This window comes from Pyrus communis, chromosome 4 (assembly GCF_041283825.1).
Source record: "Pyrus communis isolate YQ-2024b chromosome 4, ASM4128382v1, whole genome shotgun sequence".
NCBI lineage: Eukaryota > Viridiplantae > Streptophyta > Magnoliopsida > Rosales > Rosaceae > Pyrus > Pyrus communis.
The window spans coordinates 1,594,976-1,614,339 of NC_142568.1; the positions used below are offsets into that span (position 1 = coordinate 1,594,976).

At 38.5% G+C, this 19,364-nt stretch overlaps 2 protein-coding genes and 1 long non-coding RNA gene across 3 annotated transcripts; all 3 read right to left on the reverse strand.

Moving 5' to 3' along the window:
- Positions 1–128: 128 nt before the first annotated feature.
- Positions 129–5,756, reverse strand: LOC137723186 (Transducin/WD40 repeat-like superfamily protein). Its single transcript, XM_068462357.2, has 13 exons — positions 5,470–5,756; positions 5,238–5,325; positions 4,960–5,147; positions 4,781–4,873; positions 4,225–4,694; positions 3,774–3,855; positions 3,507–3,680; positions 3,380–3,433; positions 3,205–3,297; positions 3,063–3,128; positions 2,926–2,972; positions 1,737–2,441; positions 129–716 (listed from the first exon to the last, which is right to left on the reverse strand). The coding sequence occupies exons 1-13, from the start codon at positions 5,626–5,628 to the stop codon at positions 362–364; spliced, it is 2,574 nt and encodes an 857-aa protein (XP_068318458.2). The 5' UTR covers positions 5,629–5,756; the 3' UTR covers positions 129–361.
- Positions 5,757–7,360: 1,604 nt separating this feature from the next.
- Positions 7,361–8,579, reverse strand: LOC148697272 (uncharacterized). Its single transcript, XR_015961366.1, has 2 exons — positions 8,276–8,579; positions 7,361–8,205 (listed from the first exon to the last, which is right to left on the reverse strand). It is a non-coding gene; the product is annotated as an uncharacterized LOC148697272 (long non-coding RNA).
- A 4,956-nt stretch (positions 8,580–13,535) lies between these two features.
- TIC22-III (Tic22-like family protein) lies at positions 13,536–18,633 on the reverse strand. Its single transcript, XM_068461943.2, has 7 exons — positions 17,937–18,633; positions 17,775–17,849; positions 17,010–17,069; positions 14,331–14,390; positions 14,165–14,245; positions 14,055–14,090; positions 13,536–13,883 (listed from the first exon to the last, which is right to left on the reverse strand). The coding sequence occupies exons 1-7, from the start codon at positions 18,501–18,503 to the stop codon at positions 13,803–13,805; spliced, it is 960 nt and encodes a 319-aa protein (XP_068318044.2). The 5' UTR covers positions 18,504–18,633; the 3' UTR covers positions 13,536–13,802.
- Positions 18,634–19,364: the final 731 nt, after the last annotated feature.

The following is a 19,364-nucleotide window of genomic DNA, read 5'->3' on the forward strand; positions in this document are numbered from 1 at the left end:
TCGAGCTAACGGCCACGCCTAAACCTATATAGAGCTTGTACTTTCTTCAAAGAGAATGCGTGTTTTTGCATGAAACGCGCCAATCGTAGATACAAAACGAGGTTAGAAAGATCAAAGGCAAGCGTGCATTTACAAGAGACAGACCGTATTTTCATCACTGCCTTCAACTTGGCTTTACCATCAAGAGATACATAAACATATTCTGGTTGAAAGCAAAGAGATACATATACACATAATTAACTCTACTGCACTGAACTACAATCTGTCAACAACCTAAGGAGGGAAACCTTGCTAGTGTAATCTATCTTCTTCTCTGACCCAAATCCGATCTTCGACAGGCACAGGAACGAACCTCATTTGCTTAAGTTGGTGATGCGGAAAGTAGGAAATCCGGTTGTAGTCTTTGTAGCAGTATACCACAAAAGGGACAGAGTGGTTTTAAGGATACTTCTAGCAAAGGCGATGCGGCCAAAGATTTGAAATTCAAAGGAAGACCGGGGGTTGTAAACAGAGTCGCTGGTGCCAGTTTGGAAGCTCGTCTATGACAGCATGTGCAAAACCATGTCGGAGTAGTAGGACAAATCTCCATAGAAATGGAACACCTAACTAGTTTGTGGCCCTTTCCGCTGCAGAAGGCAACTTCTGGAGATTCAAATGGAACTGATGCTAAACAATAGCTGCACATCTCTGCTGCTATGCATTTACTGGATCCAAATCTGTTGTTTGAAAAAGAATACGGAGCAATACTTAGTATTTATACAGACAGTTGCATTGCCAATTAAGAAAGCAGGAAAACATCCAAGGACAAAAGAGATGAATACGGTAAAACAAATGATTGCATCAAGAGCATACATGTTGAAACAACAAAAATCTACCTAACAATTTTTTTTTGAATGTATGCTTCTCTCAGATTATTCAATATCGGACACAGTATTACGGTAGATAAACCTTTGTGTTTCTTCATCCAAAGTATGGAACGGGTGTCTAAATAAGCATTATTTTTAACTCCCTCTAATAATCATTTTAACCACATTCATTTGAGCCTGCTTAAAACTCCCCGTATGCCATTTGTACCTGCCTTCTAAGTACTATACAACTAATTTGAAAGGATCACACAGGTTACTCAAACTGAAATGGAGTTTTAAGTTGTACAGAGAACTCTCCCCATAGGAAGCCTCATACTTTTGGAACCTTTTCACTGGTCGCTTCAATTCTATTATAATGTGTTTAACTATCTAATCAACTTACTATTCCCGTCATCTGAAAGCCAACCACCACCCAGAAACCTCTAACAACCTTAACCACTAACTGCCCTCTAACCCATTTACCAGCTGTGCTGGCACATCACAAGGAACATCATAACCAGAAAAGGCAAAAACATACCCCGAAATATTGAATTTCAAATTTCCAGCATTCAAATTCAATAGCCAGAGACACTTTAAAGCTTTAAGATACATGGAAAAATTTAACATTTCACTAAATATTTAGTTTTTTAACAATCAGATAAGGGAGTGCTTTTTTTATTTATTTATAAATTTGATGGTCCCATTCCGAATGCGTAATCTTCACTGCACCAAGCCTCAGAGAAGTCATGAAGTTATTTTCGATGATATAAGAAGTCAAAATGCCAAGACACGGAAAAGTATGGCCCTCGTGATTAAAGTAACAATAATAAACAATCATATCAATAGAGGGTAGACAGATTCTTATGACAAAGGATAAATGTCAGGGAGTACCTCCTATCCCGCTTTCCAACTTCGGATGCGAGGACCTTTAGCTGACTGTGCACATGGTCATGATTAAGCTCAATCCACTGCTCCATTTGTGCTAATCCAACAGGAAACCAGTTTCTAGATGGAGAATCTGGGGCTGAAGCAGGCATTTGACTTAAAAGAGCAGAAAATGTAAATCCCACAAGCCTTTCCCGGAGTTCTTTCTCACTGTTCACAAGCAGATTGATCCACAAAGGCCGCTTCTCTTTTTCAGCACCATGAATTCCTTTCAAATTCAGTAATTTACTGTTTATTTCATCAGCCTTCATCTCTGATAGAATCACACGCCTGCAGATTATATTGAGAAGATGTAATTGGCGAGAAGTGACTTTTGAGCAACTTTGGGAGACATTCAACAAAACCGTTTCAGCAGGAATTCCCGCATGAGATCCCAAGTATGAAATAGAGAGCCATTTAATCAGTACTTGTTCTACAAACTCTGGTTTAGAATGATTAAAAGCCAACAATGCTGTTACAATATCCCAAACAACCAGATGTTTATCTTGCATTTCATACTGCTTTAAGGACCATTGAAAGTTGGACTCCCAATAAACTAACTCCTCAGAAAAACCAGGAATCGCTTCAGTATCAAAATGTACGGAATTGTTTGAGAAGACATCTACTTGCTGACCACCGGTCCAGAAAAATTCAACAATGGCCTTTTGAGTCCTGAGAGTGTTCCCAAAAATGTAAATTGATCAAGAATTAGCAAACAGCAGCCAATATTGCAACTCAACATTAGGTTGCTTGTTCTTTTCTATAGAATACATAAATTCTCTTACGTGCTCTTCTGCTCCTGTAATATCGTTATGACTTAGGATGGTTGAAGTGGAATTTTTTATCGGATCAATACTACAATTTGATTAATATGCAAATAAGAAAAACTCACTATTTTATCTTTTCTTTCCTCCATTTCTTTTTCCAAGGAAGCTAAAGGGTTCTATTTTTATGAATCCTTTGCCCCTCCATTTATGACAATGTTTTTTGTTGAGTTGCAACGGTGTTGTCCTTTTTTCTTTTGATATCCTTTCATTCCATCTTTAGGATTCATTCACCTTATAATAGTATATAATGTTTAGCCACTCTCAAATTTACCCAAACCGCAAAAGATGGATCTAATAGAGGAATGTAATTAGCATAAAAAATATCTCACCTTGCCTCGTACATTGGGTTTAATTGTTCAACATCAGTATTTCGAACCTGCCATTTTCAAGTATAGGTATCTTAGTTTATTTTCGCTTTTATGGTATGCGAGAATATGTTTGTATTGGCGCAAAGAAAATATCATACCCAAGCAATCACAAGATTTCCAGGGGACACTGCCAGACCAAAGCAAGAAACAAATTCTTCTGGTAACTGCATCAAATTTTAGACTGACGTTATGGTGGAATACAAAAAATTAAACAAGCATACTTATAGGGTAAGAACTTACATCAGTTGAGTTTCTCAGACGAGGAGTATTTGAAGGAATAGGTACTTCACAGAGAGAACTTCCACTCAAAATCCAACAGCGTATAACATTATCCTAGTATCATTGTAAAAGAATGGTTGCCAACTGAATAATGTAGATATAAAATATTCCACAGAAAGTTTAAGTAAGTACATACCTGGCTGCAGCTATACAAAGATTGCCCATCAAACGCCCAAGCTAAACCTGTAACCTGGTCGGTTCCCAGAAGCATAAATAGCCAGCAGTATGCAATATAAGATTTTGACAAATAAAAAGACACTTACCGTCTGGCCATGTGCATCATATGTGCCAATCTTGTCAAATTTTTGGCTAGACATGTTGCATATCCACAATTCAAAAGAGCCAGATCCTTTTCCAACTGCTAAGTGAATTTTGTCTGGAGACTTAGTAGGCACAATGACTGAAAGTACAAAAACTGGGGCAGCATCGCTTGCAACCTATTTAAAAGTTCAAAATAAAACATGCTCAACCATACAATAGAATAACGTGAAGAGCACCGTATACAAAAAGACAGAAAAAGTAAGAACTACCTCTTTCATTAGGGAAAAGGAAGTGTCGCTAGGTTCTGATGACTTCAGCAACTTTTCATTATTCCCCAGCCAGATCCTCACACTGGAAAGATAAGGAGGCACAAAATGAATACAAGAAATCATAGATAAAACTAACAAAAGACAAAACAAGAAGACAACAATCGAATCTTGAACAGATAATAAAGAAATTTTTGGGTGTAATTAGATAGCAGATTAATCAGAGTCACAACTCTCTTAAACGAGTCAAGTGGTAGGACTACTGCTAGTACGTTGAAACAAGATACCAACTTGACAACTAAACTGACACTAAAATGCAAGTAGCATGTTGCTCAACACCATTTAAAGCACCTTGCTTCTACACTGCAAAAACTATTCTCTAACTAGACAAGAAAATTTCATACAAGAGCTATAGGAGTGAAATTCATTATGATTTCCAGCATACCTAACTCACCTCCCATCAGTACTCGCTGTAGCCAACAAAACTTTAGGATTTGAAGAATCAGAATCAAGCAACGCCCAACCAATAGCTGTGATCCATGAATTGTGTGCCTGAAGAATCCCTATGAGCGCCACAGTTGCCGGGACCCTGCTTTGATCAACAGAGTAGCATTCTGGTACAGGAATTCTCCATACAGAAACTTTCCCGGACTTCGCTCCAACTGCAAGTAACGACATGGACGAACCATCTTGAGGAACTGAACAGATTTTGGATAGTGAATGCAGCATTGGCGACCAGGCAACTACAAGTGATGATAGCATTGCAGTGCGAGAAGCATATTGATCCGCAGTTATAAGAGGGAGTGTGCTGTTTACTGGTATCTCCTTGGCAGGTTTTACCTTCGATTTTGAAGCACGAACAATCTTATTTGAACTCTTTTGTTTCGATGGGTCATAGTCAATCTCAGGCTCTATTTCATGCTCCTAATACGAGTACAGTCAAAAAGACCATTGGTCAGTGCTCAGGGCATAAATCTATAGGACTGCACCAGACAGATGAGAGGACTTACATTTACATCTTGCTGTTTTGATGAAGAAGCCCGTACCTCCCCAAAATTTATACTCACAAGATAATCATAAAGCTTGGCCGATACATTCGCAACCTGAGCAATACACATAACCAATTCAGAACCATAAAAGACTGCAACTTTATAACATCAACCAGTTTAAACTGCAGATACACATATACCTCTATCCATTCAGCACAAAAATCGCAATATGGAGAGCGATAAAGCTTGACGAATCCTTGGGTGGTGCAGACAGCCAGCAAGCAGCCAGCGTTTGGAGCAAGCCCAACTGGGGACCAAGAAATCGATCGAACACAGGGTTCTTGGTCCCGTGATAAAATGGTAGGCAGCATGCAATTAGAGAATAAATCTGAAAACCCATCAACAAAACAGAGAATGAAAACGGAAACACACATTGTATAAACCGAAAAGATCGAAAATTTTGGTGTATGCAATGTACCTTGTCTATCTATGACACCAATCGGAAAAGGTTGGCTGTTTTTTATGGTGATTAGGCCTCGTGGTCCAAAAGGCAGAGCAGCCGGATTCTGCAACACAAAAAGATATACACTTGACCAAACACAAACACAACACTTGACTAAACAAAAACATTATGAAACATGAATCAGAGTTTCTGTTTTGAAATTACGAAAAACGAAGTTAGAGTGAAAAGATTGATAAATGGAGAGTACCAGAACGGTGACGAGGTGGCCGGAAGCGACAGCGATGAGGTTCTCGTCGGACCAAGCGATGGCGTCGGGGAAGGATGGAGCGCCGACGAGCACGGTGGCCTGGAAACGGGAGTCGGCGTTTTGGGTTTGGATTTGGGAATTGGAGGGAAAGAAAGACATGGCCGTTGGGATCCGATTTCAATGTCGGGTGACTTCAGTTCAGTTCAGTTCAGCAGATGACAGAACCCTAGTTCGAGTCTCGATGGAAACTATAACTGAGAATTAAAGCGCTGCATTTATTAAAACACTTATTTATAATTTTTTTTGTGGGCTACTTTTATTGACACCTCACATTTATTAAAACACTGCATAATTAATATTTTATATAAAAAGTACAAATTTTTGAAATATCATATGAACTTATATGCATTTGTTAGTTTTTCGTATAAATTAATACTTTAAACGATTTGTCATATAAGTTATCTAAAATCATAATTTGTCATATCATCTTAACTTCGTTAAGTTTTTCATCTAAAATAAGCTTGTGTTCAAAGTTATTTCGAACGGTTGATCTCCTTTTCACAATTTTTTTAATTTTTTTAATTTTATACAAAATATATGCACACTAGGAGTGGAGGGAGTGGGGAACTAAATTGATTTTGAACTTTTGCCTTTTTCACAAGTTCTCTACTTCTTTTTGATGAACTAATAAAATGTACATTAGGCTCATTGACGTGAAGTTCAACTAATTACAAACTTTGAGGATTCAATGTGGTCAATCATGTCCATTTATTAAAAAGAGAGTTGAAATGTTCGAAATAGCCTTGAAATGTCCAAAATAATCTTGAAGCGGATCAAGTGGGAAGTTAAAATATCCGAAATAACCTTGAAAACATGTCATGTGTGTTGGGTCTATGGGTACATTTTTGAAATAAATTTAATTTGAATAACTAAATACGCAGTGGAAATTATAGTAACATACAATATGTCACTCATGATCGTTGTAAGACCATAGTAAGCCGAATCGGAATACACATACCTTAAAAGTCCGCCCATGAACTCAACAACCTTGGATGCAAAGTTGACTAAACGGAGCAGTGATGTCACCATCATCATGTTCCAGGCTCAATGGGCGAAGTCCATGACTTCACTGAGATTGACCATACTTGTTCTGCAAGATTCAATAACCTAATCTAGTAAGGAATCTGCTGGTTTTCTATAATCTTGGAGTCCTTACAATCTACAAGATTGGCATGTGCTACAATAATCACACTCCTAAGAGGATGTAATATCTAATTCCTAAGTATCTTCTATGATTCTCCCAGTTTAAATAAGGATTCTACTAGCCTAAAAGGTCATCTCCTCGACTGGTATAAATACATCATTCGAGGGTTCATCTCTAGTAACACAATCTCTGCACATTTATTCTCTTACCCACTCTTGAGTCTTAACATTGCTTATGAACTTGACCATCGGAAAGTCTTTGACCAGAAAATCCCCCGGTCATTGGCTTACTCACGGTTGTGTGTTGTTTTATAGGAAAACAAGTTTGGTCATCACCACCTCTTGTGGCGGTGTGCATATTTGGTTCCCACAATTGGTGCTTTCGTTGAGAGTGAACTCATATTCCTCCTCACCCGATCACTCTACCAGAAGCATGAACTCATAAGAAAGCTCTGTCAAGGCTAACGTTAACTAGACATCTGACGATAATTTGGCCCTAGACGTCTCCATCGCACAAGTCGAGGGTAACCCTGTCCCCAACACCACCACTACTCTAGACTAGGGCTGGGTTCGGTTCAAATCGGTTCGGTTTTTTGCCAAAATCGAAATCGAACTGAAATTTTGATTCAGTCCATTTTTTTTCGGTTCGGTTTCGGTTTTTTTTTTTTTTTTTTTTTCAAAAAAAAAATTGAAATCTGAAATTTTAAATAAATTGAGACATAAGATTCACAATGCGATGGTGCTTATACATTCATCAGATGCAGAAAGGACAGAACATAATATCAAGGTCAGTGGCAAGTTAAAGGACAGATTAGTTTAGAGTTACACATTTGAAATTCAACAGTTTTCACTTTTATGATTTACACCCTAACTTTTGTTTGATATGATATGTCTGCTCCATGTACAGGTTGAGGAGTTGAATGGAATCACAAGTCCTACCTTTTTCCTTGATCACTTATGAATTTCGTTCTGACTACAGGAAGTACGCCAACCATGGCATAGCAATCGGGTTGCAACAAACACATTCCTACCCATACCAATCTCCGTTATGTATCCATCAATCCATTCCCCACCCCACTGCCTATATCCCCTAACCTCCCACACACAGATAAAACCCGAACAAGGCTAAAACTATCAGGCCTCAAACCCATCTCCAACAACCCGCAAAACGTATCAATAGCTTCTCTGTACCGGCGAGCTTCAACGTACCCACAAATCACGGCAGTCCAAAAAACAACATCTTTCTCCGGCATTTCATCAAATATCTTATGTGCATGTTCCAAATACCCACATTTTGCGTACAAACCGAGCAAACAGGTTTTAACATAAACATCAAAGTCGAACCCGGTTTTCACCACAAGGGTATGAACGTTCAGACCCAATTGGAAGTCCGATCGCCTCGCACACGCTTTCAGATGCAGAAGCACCTCCTTGTCAGGATTCATCAGATGCACAGCCAATGGTTACAAACCCTTAGATCAAAACTTCCCATTTTTTTCAATTGACAACCGCTTCCTCACCCATCAGATTCTTCTAATTGACAACAATAGTAAGCATTACTATCAAAGAAAATATGTAGAACATGAGAGACTGACTGACTAACCTTGCAAAGGAAGTCATGGGTCGAGAGACTCGAGACTGGAAACGGCGAGAGGACTCAGAGCCAGAGGAGGTCGCGGGTCACGCCGTCACGGGTCACGGGGGCGAGGGATTGGGAGTGAGACGGGTCGCACCGTCGCAGGTCGCTGGGAAGGAAGAAGACGAAGACAGGTCGCAGGTGCGCGGAGCGGGGGAGGTTACGAATGGGAACTGGGAACTTGGGATTTGGGAAGGATAAGGGAAGGGTTTCAGACTGAAAGAGGGAAGGCCCGGAGGGTACGGGTAGTGTGGATTACCTTTCAGACTGAAAGAACGACACTGTTTAAGTAATAAAAATATTAATTTATAATTAATTATAACTTTGCTTCGGTTCAGTTTGGTTTTCAAATCCCAGAAACCAAACCGAACCAAATTAGATTCGGTTCAGTTTGGTTTAACAGTTTCGATTCGGTTTTTTTTGGTTCAGTTCGGTTTGATTTACGATTTTTTTTTAGTTTTCGGTTTTTTAAACCCACCCCTACTCCAGACCGAGTAATCAAATCAGGTCGTTGACGCTGCATCCACCTTAGGGAGCGGAGAGGCTCCATCTCCAAGGCCCTCTCCTACTATAAGTTAGGTGTGGTATTCTTTGTTAAAAATCAAATCAACTATGCTATTGATAAGTTGCAGCAGGCTTATACCGCCTCTCGTGCAGGGAACCACGCAAACTTCGTGGACGTGAAAATGAGGATAAGGCCCTGGATAACTCCAATGGAACCAACTTGCATACTCAGATCGATCATCATCTTCGGTTATGGCAACATAAACACCATAACTCCCGACCGACAACTCATCGAACCAACTTGTACTAATACTCCAGCGGGCATTGCTGATCTGCATGCAAAACTGCCTCACGATGGTCAAATCATCAACCGCACTACGATAGCTGGCGAGACGGGTTCTGAGGAACCCCGGTCCCTTGGACACTGCTCCAGTACTCTAGATGGAGCCGCGACACCTGAATTTATAGCACTTAAATTATATAGTCAATCAGTTGGAACCTTACAGTCAAATTTTCACGTTTTCAACCAATGAGAGCAACTTTAAAATTTATCAACACAAAACAATTGATGAAAAATGAAGAAAACCTAGTAAACACTGGGATTAATCCCTATAACAGCAAATTCGATCTCGTCTAGGGAATAAGGCAAGTTCAAACTATGCCATAGATTTAACGGTATACAGCTCCTTCGTCACGTGAAAAATCTCATCATCCAAAGTTACACTCTATGAGTAAAAGCATTCGCCATGGAGTTATTATTTTGGAATGGATCAGCTAGTTCATTTTTTTTTTTTTTTGAACAAACGATATTATTTACACTAAAAAACAAGGGGTGGGCTTAGCCTCACAATGAACTAGCAATAATGTGGTTCAAATTCTTCTTTGGCGAGAATCGAATCTAAGACATTTCACTTACAAGTAAAGACCAATATCACTAGATCATAGTACTAAGTGACAGCTTGTCTCCTTATTAATTTGCATAAAGTAACTTCTTCATTAATTAATTACAATTAAAATTGTATATTGAAAATCAATGTTGGCTAAGGGGAGGCTGAAATGTCTCTGTGAGTATTTCTGACTTCCAGAAGGGTGGATAGTTGTGACAAAGCCACCAGCTAGTTCCATTTTCAAAAAGAAAAAAAATTGCGTTGTTATTGGCACTCTCGATTCATTCAACACTCATTGATTTTTTTTCTTTTTTTTGACAAACGATAGGATAAGATTAAGAATGTTACAACAATAATCAAAATATCAATGAATGAACATCTTACAAAAATGTGATTAAATAGCGTTAATTTTCCCAAACCAAGTTGGATTACCTTGTTTCTTGGGAAGCAAGGTTGGCTTGGGAGAAGTTTATTTGGGCAGGAGAGTACATGTTATAATTACTTATATATTAGCGGTTAGCTAGGGTTCTATTTCTCACTCTAAGCTACATCATCCACTCCCTCTACTCGCCCGCAGTGCGCTTTCCTTCTTCGTTCCCTCTTGAACTTTTTGTCACCAACCATGAAATACTCTGGTAAAACTAGAAAGTGGCTTGACGAAATCCTCTCATCTGATCAGCAGAAACCTGCAGCGGAAACCATTCGTAATCAGAATGCTTCCAAGAAGGTTGCTAACGATTCCTCTTCTTCCCATTCGACGAAACTGGTCTCCAAACGCAAATCCCAGCAGGTAGCTTCTTTGAATAAGTCAAAGAAACGCTCCGCTCCTCCACTGGCAGACGATCGTGACAGAGTTGTGATTGTGGGCCAGGAAACGAATAGGGCAAAGAAGCAGAGGAGGCTGTCTACTCCTCTTCCCGTGACTTGTGAGACTTCATCGGATAAATCGGGTGGCTACTTGAGCTACGAGTCACCGGTGACAGTGCTACCTCCTCTACCTCTTTGTGATCATCATGAGCATAGCACCACAACACCTGAGGCGGGTTGGGTGGCCATGTCGAAATCTCGGTTCGCAGTCACCATTCTTAAAGCACAACGCCCTGAAACCCCCTCTGTCGTGATTGACAAGTATAGAGCCGCCGAACTTGCCGGAGCCAATGAATTGATAAAGAAGAATCGCCAAAGAGGTAAAGAAGTTGCTCGGCTTGCCCTCATTGAGATGGAAAAGATTGTCAACGTTGACGATCCCTTCAAAACCATGAGAGAGTTTGAGATGTTAATTTCCAATAAAGGGCACTTGTTAGATTGATTGGTTAACGCGTAACGTTTCTTTAGCTTAGCTTCCTCTCTTATTTTCGAAGCAATGTGTGTATATGAATGAAGTTTACACATTTGATGGCCACAGTGAATAAGATGCATCTTTTCAACCTTCTGTTGCTTGCCGAATAGTTATATACAACCTAATTATAGGCTGTGTTTTGATATGGAGAATTAGGTTAAACTTTTACATTCAATCAAGGTAGATGGCTCATTGTCACCTGAAAAATCTCATCATCCAAAGTTATACAGTATGAGTAAAGAATTTGATAAGGAGTTATTATTTTGGAATGGATTAGCTAGTCTCCTTATTAATTTGAATAAAATAACTCTTCATTAATTAATCACAAACAAAATTACTTGTATATTGAAAATCGAGTTTATTGGCACTCTCAAATAGTCATTTAGCACTCTTTTGATTATTATTTTTAACAAACGATAAGATAATTTACATTAAACTACGGAGAGGAGAGCTCAAACACCGGACTTCATATGCAAGTGCAAATACTCTTAACTAACTGAATTACAAGCCACTTGCACTCTTGAAATATTTTTGTGATATTCTTATTCTTATTTGATTAAAGTGATATCCAATTCTAACCCTAACATGCATTTCTAATGTAACCTCGTTATTATGAGAGTTGTCATATCTCGGTTCCCTCTTTAGTCCAACTGAAAGCAAAAAAGCATCACGGAGAAAAGTTTTCATTTTTCTATTTTTTAGAAGAGTAATGTTAGAAAGACTAAATGTGTAGACAAATTTGCAAACTAAATGATGTGTCACCAATAGGAATGAGTACGTTTATCAACGCTCAAGTCACAATCTAATCATCAACTTCCATGTCATTTAGTTTACAAAATTTTGTTTACAAATTTAGTCTCCTTAGCATTACCTATTTTAGAAACCAGAAACTACAATTGTCAAGGAAACTAGAAATCCTATATTTTCAAAAACCAAATTAAAGAAAAAACAATAATCCAACAAACTCGATTAATTGTAATAGAAAAATAGGATTAAATAGCGTTAATTTTCCCAAACCGAGTTGGATTACCTAGTTTCTTGGGAAGCAAGGTTGGCTTGGGAGAATTTTATTTGGGCAGGAGAGCTAGGGTTCTATTTCTCACTCTAAGCTACGTCATCCGCTCCCTCTAGTCGTCCGCAGTGCGCTTTCCTTCTTCGTGCTCTCTTTAACTTTTTGTCACCAACCATGAAATACTCTGGTAAAACTAGAAAGTGGCTTGACGAAATCCTCTCATCTGATCACTACAAACCTGCAGCAGAAACCACTCGTAATCTGAATGCTTCCAAGAAGGCTGCTAACGATTCCTCTTCTTCCTGTTCGACGAAAGTACGGGTCTCCAAACCCGAACCTCAGAAGGTAGCTTCTTTGAATAATTCAAAGAAACGCTCCGCTCCTCCACTGGCCGATGATCGCGAGAGAGTCGAGATTATGGACCAGGAAACGAATGGGGAAAAGAAGCAGAAGAGGCTGCCTACTCCTCTTCCTGTGACTTGTGACATTTCATCAGATAAATCGGGTGGCTACTTGAGCCGTGAGTCACCGGTGACAGTGCTACCTCCTCTTCCTCTTTGTGACCATCATGAGCATGGCACCACAACACCAGAGGCGGGTCGGGTGGCCATGTTGAAATCTCGGTTCGCAGTTACCATTCTTAAAGCACAACGCCCTGAAACCCCCTCGCTCGTGATTGACAAATATAGAGCCGCCGAACTTGCCAGGGCCAATGGATTGATAAAGAAGAATCGCCAAAGAGACAGAGAAGCCGCACGGCTAGCCCTCATTGAGATGGAAAAGAATGTCGACATCGACGATCCTTTCAAAACCATGAGAGAATTTGAGATGATAATTTCCAATAAGGGCACTTGTTAGATCACTAGCCCGGTGAGTTTTGGAGCAATGTAGTGTACTGATTCAACATGTACGTGTATAGTATTGATGTTCTAAGGAATTCATATCGGTTGCAATTCTTAAATGTATTGTGAAAAAAAAAAAAAAAAAAAAAAAAAAACGAATGAGAAAACAAAGTAAATGCTCAGTAACCCAGCATCATATCACGAACCGGTGTATAAAATCCGCAGATTGTCAAGAAAAAATTCCAAATTGCAAGAGTTCTTTTGATCCCTCACTACGATCGATCATCGAAATTATTTATGGTGCACAAAGAATGCTATGTAGTATTATGTACGCTGCGAGGTGCCCAAGTGGTCAGAGCCCCTACCAGAAATAACAAGCCGTGAGTTATTCACGGTGTGTACGTAACACACCCCATAAATACTACCAGCAACGCAATGGCACTGGCCAAACATTGTTCATGGCGCAAGTTCTTATGAATCCGAGTTTAAACTTTCGTGATTAAATTTTTTCGCTTTTTGTTTCAGTATTTATATGCAATCCGAGTTCAGGCTTCAGTATCGAGCTTAATATGATTTTCTCATCAAGTAGAATTTATGCCCTGCAACAGTACTCAAACACCAGATGAACGAACAAGCCTGAGAATCGACGAAAAGAATGAAGATTCTACTTCCCGATATGCGATATCAACAAGCTACAGAATAAAACCAGCTCGGATGGCCAGGAGAACAAACAATTTCAAGTTGCTGGTAAGCCCAGTGAATTACAGTTGGGTACATAACAAGAAGCACAAAATCTAAACCCTACTAGATTAAACTCTTCATAAGTAATTTTGTATCTTCATAAGTAATTTTGTATTTGACTAATGTTCTTGCCAAAGGTGCCACGTAATGCGAGCTCTTTGCAGTATGCCTATTGCTTGTTGGGATCGGTCGAGATGTCAAAACCAGGAGGGATGAAGACGACGTCATCCCACGTTGATGTAGAACCCTCCTGCAATATTTCATTGTTACTTTTGCTTTCTAATTGCCCACAATATAGGAGGAAAACAATTCAAAACTTTTGAGAAATTAGCGAAACATTTGTGTAATTTTGTAGCTCAATCCTGGTCGTTGATTTATTAACAACAATTAATAACGTAATAAGAAGGAAAAAAATGCCTACCTTCATCCCCTTTATGACTTCCTCAAGAACAGCAACCTACAACACAAAATAGAATAAGTAAACAGAAAGATAAGTTCTGCTACACCGTCAATAGGTCCTGAAACCCATACCTGAACATCCCCTGGTCTGAAGGCAGGATTTAATTGATTCTGATCACGAGAAGCCCTTGATAGTGAATTTTCCAAATCCTCCTAAAAGATTTCTAAGAATAGGTAAAACCGCAAATGCATGCCAAAACAAGCTAGATAATGCAAGCAAGGGTATTGTTTAACCGACCTTCCTGAAAAATACTGGACGATAGCTCTTGCTTTGGCTTTTCAGAACCAAGCTCCTTGACTAATCAAATGTTTAAACAGGTTAAAAATTGGCATGGGAAATTCATGGAAGAAGTTTGCGATGACGACAATTGTCAAAACATATCAGAAAGCCATACAAAATTCTAGTACGCCAGTCTGGGAGCAGAAATGACTTGAGGAAATGCTAGTTGCTAAAAGAATAAGATTACATCACAGTTTGGGTTCAAAAAGTTTGGCCTAGCCACTCTCAAGACGGAATTGTACCGCCCACAATAGATCAGTTTCCAACCAAAGGTTATTATCAGTTTAAAACAAGTCGACCTATATAGCATAAGGAGGAAGAATTTATGGCATAATTCATGAGAAGTAGCAGGTGAGAATGGGCAAGGACATCAGTTTGACGGATTTTTTCACATATCAAGCAGTAAAATGGAAGTTCATATGACTTTTTAAAAGGAAAAAACTTGGATCATTTATCACAAGATTAATCTCAGAACTGGTTATAACTCATAAAGATCGATGTTAATTTGAATATAGATGCATGCTTATATTGTTTGTACAATTAATTACATTGTAATACTATGTGATTTCTTAGCAAACTTTCAAAAATACATTCAATATGCAATAGTGAGAATGCAGCCATAATTAGTTTGGCAAACCCAATGCATCCACTGCTGGTTTGAAGCTCTACCACAGTGAATTGCAGGGTTTGAAAGGTTAATAAGCTTTCGCATCCAAAACCTATGGTTAAATAAATTTTTTTTTTTCATAGAAACACACTTGGGAAATGGTATTATTCAAGAGTTAAACTGACCTATTAATCTTGGCCAAGAAAAATAACAAATTATTGTTCCTAATAAGAGAAAATTTTGGTTCAGCACCATGTGGTTTGTGCCAGAATAAGTTTACGCCGCCCCCTTGTATGGATCTATTTCTCATTTCACAAGGAGAAAAACAGAAATGTGCACGTGTTTGGCACTAGCATAGTAAATGGTGAGTACTGCAATCAGTCTGCTGGGTGCTTTCCCGAATAAGTTGAAGCCAAAGAGTATAAGACTTAGACAGACATGCACTAGCACCGTAAATGGTCAGCACTGAAACAACGTAGTCTACCACCAAAACTAATGCAGCAGTCTAGATGTCACCGTGGATAACTATATGAATGCTATATGAATTGAGTGACAAACCTTATCCAAGTAAGGTTCACATAAGAAACTTAAGAGCTAATGCCAGGTGTTTACTCTTTAATTTTCTTAGACTTCCATGCATCCACATGAATCTACTTTGTCTTCACTTTAGTTTTTCAATTGAAAAGAAACAAATTTCTCAAAAATTTAAAAGCAAACTTGACAAGACCCAAGGGACACAACATTTTGGGAATGCAAAGGGTAAACAAAAAGGAGAGAGATAACAGTGTATCCTAGTCTCCAGCAATGAAAAAGGAGCACCCACATCTAGATCTCTATTTGGTCTCTGAACATTTTTGTTCCTTTCACAGTTAAATTTCAAAACACATTCAAAGATCGTAAACCTAGAAACCCAATTTTTTTAATCTCTTTGCAAAGCCACCTCAATCTCAACCCTTCCAGCTTAATGCCAAACCTTCTCCAATTTCACTCATTAACAACCATTAATCTTCACAGTTTCTACCTCTTTAGAATATCACCTGACCAGAAATAGGTTGATACCATGTAGCATATTTCCCTAGAATCGACAAGGACATTGATAGTGGAACGTAACAATATTCCACAACTGGGTACACGAATTGATACTATGATACTACAATCTCGTTCTCAACTTGATTTTAGGTTGGAACTGCCGCGTTCTTTTTATTCATTCTTACGCTTTTATTTTGAAGCCCATACACAGAACATGCTCAGTTCCACTTCTTACAAAGTGAATGGAAGGTTATATCACAAGGCAGTGAGTGATATCTTCTAAACTTCAAGGTGGCAAAGTGATGCCAAATTATTAAAAGGAGAAGAAAAAAATAGACAAAACCCTGACTTTCCTTGATAGAAAAATACAACCACTACATGAAAACACCATAATGGAATATTGAAAAGGGCGGCATTAGCAAGGTTTGGAGTTATCCATTTTATAATATGAAAGCTGTTGAATAGCTAACAAGAAAATGTTAATGAAATATGCGAAGTAAATCAAAAGGGAGAAGGGTTAGCAAACTAAAATGTCCTCTGTTAAAGTTGAAGCACCCAACTCAAAACCACATTGGCAATGAGTGGAATTGTTCAGAATTATACATGCTGAGTGACCATTGGATTTTTTATAAGGAAAACTAATGAAAAGGGCTTGAAAACTTTGAGTTTTAACGATAAGGACAAAATAAAGGGTAAAGTGAATAGTATCAGGATTGACTTTTTAGTGTAAAAATGTGGTTTTTCGTTAAAGTGAACAATACCGGGAGCTTTTCATCCCTTTTTTATATTCACGTGGCTGGACTGAGCCAAGGCCATGGATCAATTATATTGTCCGATGTCAAGAACGTGTAATCAAATTAGCTTAGACAATTTGCCCAAAAAAAATAGTTTAGACATAGGAATGAGTTACCTACAAAAAGGAAACCATGTTGAAGCAAACAACAGGCTTACAACTATACAATATATGACTAATTAAAATTGGGAAAAGCTAAAAGTAGAACCTGGAAAACTGGCACACCAGGAAAGCCATCATCATCAGAAGTTCCAACCTTTTCTCTCTCCTACATAAAGGAAATGCAAAACAAATATTGTTAATATAAGACTTGAATATGGAGAGACGGGGGAAGAGAGAAATCATTTTCTAGCAGAAGAGTACCATGCATAAGAAAAGACATGAGCTAACGGAACACTTGGCGCAAAACCGAGTGCAATGGCGTTCTAGGATTCATACAGCCAACCCCACTTAGTGGGATAAGGCTTGGTTGTTGTTGTTGTAAGAGTACGATGCACGTATTCAGCTTATATCTTTTGTGAAACCAAATTTGGAGCCCAATATCTTTTGGCAGATTTCTCAAGACCAATGCTAATTACACCTTACCAACAAAGTGAGGTCCATTAAAATGTGTATGTTCATTACTTGACCTATGGGAACTTACAAAGTATTTAGTTTCTAAATCTGCAGTTTGAAAAGAATCCCTAGGTTTTGGTTGTATCTTACATATTCAGTAAGTTTTTTAAACTAAAACCGTTAAGGCATCCTGGCCTATTCTGTATTCGAATCAAATGTGAATTACAAACCTAGTACGCAGCACATAGATATAGATAAAGCATGGGGTGACAGACTTACAGTTATTTTCTGGTTGTTTCGAGATGAATGTGTTATAGTTATGTTTGAATAATCAAAACTTGCGTGAAATTGACAAAATTCAACTCCGGAAAATAACGTGTGTATTTAATTACTATTCTTATGCGAGCAACTTACGCACCTTAAGCGCATTCTTGACTTGAGAATACTCAGGAATCAACCTGAAGGCTACCCCATCGACCTTGAGCTGAAAAACCTGCAAAACCAACACCCATTAATCTCCATCAATCCCTAAATAAACAAAAACATGAATACAATTTCATCAAGTTATTCACATTCCCACCTTATTTAAAGCCACAGCCACCACTTTCGACCCGCTTCGCATTCCGGGGTCCATAATCCTAATATGCTCAAGAAGTGCATCCGCATCCTCTTTCTTGAAACAAAACAATCCCAGAGACTTCCCAGTGGAAGCACCAGAAACCAACACGAATTCCTCCGAGGCATTACTGAGAGCATAAACCGGCACGCCGGCAAGCCGCTCTTCGATGTCCTCGGTGGACATGGCGGCTTTAGACCCGCCACCAGGGGAATTGGCGATCTGGGTTTTGTTACTCACCGCAATTCGACCCCAAACTGGGTTCTTGCCAGAAGAATGCACCGGATTGAAGCTCGAAAACCTGGAATCGAATGCATGTTTTGCTTGATTCTGGAGGTTGGAGAAGGTGGATTGGAGGTGGGTTTGGAGGGAAGAAGGGTTAGGGTTGAAGAGGGGAAGGTGGGAGAGGTGGTGGAGGAAGCCGGAGCAATGGTTTTGGAGGTTGATGAAGGCCTGTTGGAGGCTGAGTTGGGGCGGATTGTGTGTCGGTGGTGAGGAAATTTTCGGGTTATGGGAGTTTCCCAAGTTCATTTTCTCGAGAAATCGATTCACAGAAGAGAAGAAAATCGATGAGAGTTTGAAGAGCGAGTGAGAAGTGAAAGGGAAGAGACGAGGGTTTATCCAACAAGGGGTTTTGGAATCTACCTTTTTACATTTTTTTGTTCAGTTTGTTTTTCTTTTACCAATTATATTTTTTTTCAGGAAATTTTTTATTAATATATAACCACGATAAAGTTATGATATTAGTTATAGCACATGTATGATCGTATAAATCATTAATAAATTATTTGTTAATGAAAATAAGGTCAAATACAACAAATTTGAATTGAACATAGCAAGATTCATAGACAATAAACTCATATTGTACAACTAATTCAACCAAGTCCAATGAACGAAAGATATTAATTTTTTTATTTATAGAATTCTTTCATGGATATATGTATTTTTTGTACTATATAACGATATATTTTATGAAATTTCGTTATCAGATTTCACTATGTAATTTTTCGTATTTTGTATTTATGCCAATTTTTGTCTGGAAGCGTGAATTTGGTAACTAATTCTATTACATTGAATGAGGATTTAGAAAATCCTTTAATCGTGTTTGTTCGTTGTAAATCGTGCTGCCGTTTTCTTTATATATTATTTGTGTTCAATTTTAAATATAAAATTTAAAATGATTTCTGACCGCACGATATACGATGAATTGACATAATTAAAGGATCTCTGGGATCCTCATTCCATTATATTCATTTGGGCTCATTCCATTACATTCATTTGGACCCAATTAGCTAACTTTACCAATTGAATAGGATCCTCTGCTGATCATTTTTGTGGGGATCCGAATGATCAATTAATTGTGTCCATTCATAGTACAGTTAGAAATTATTT

Excerpts from the sequence above, each read along its gene's own strand:
- LOC137723186 (XM_068462357.2), bottom strand. The coding sequence starts at position 5,628 with ATGTCTTTCTTTCCCTCCAATTCCCAAATCCAAACCCAAAACGCCGAC. Across the intron at positions 3,434-3,506 it reads ATGATGCACATGGCCAGACG|GTTACAGGTTTAGCTTGGGC; the intron begins GTAAGTGTCTTT and ends GGAACCGACCAG. Across the intron at positions 2,442-2,925 it reads AACCCAATGTACGAGGCAAG|GACTCAAAAGGCCATTGTTG; the intron begins GTGAGATATTTT and ends GAACACTCTCAG.
- TIC22-III (XM_068461943.2), bottom strand. The coding sequence starts at position 18,503 with ATGAACTTGGGAAACTCCCATAACCCGAAAATTTCCTCACCACCGACA. Across the intron at positions 14,391-17,009 it reads CTGGTGTGCCAGTTTTCCAG|TCAAGGAGCTTGGTTCTGAA; the intron begins GTTCTACTTTTA and ends ACATTTGATTAG. Across the intron at positions 14,091-14,164 it reads TCAGACCAGGGGATGTTCAG|GTTGCTGTTCTTGAGGAAGT; the intron begins GTATGGGTTTCA and ends TTTGTGTTGTAG.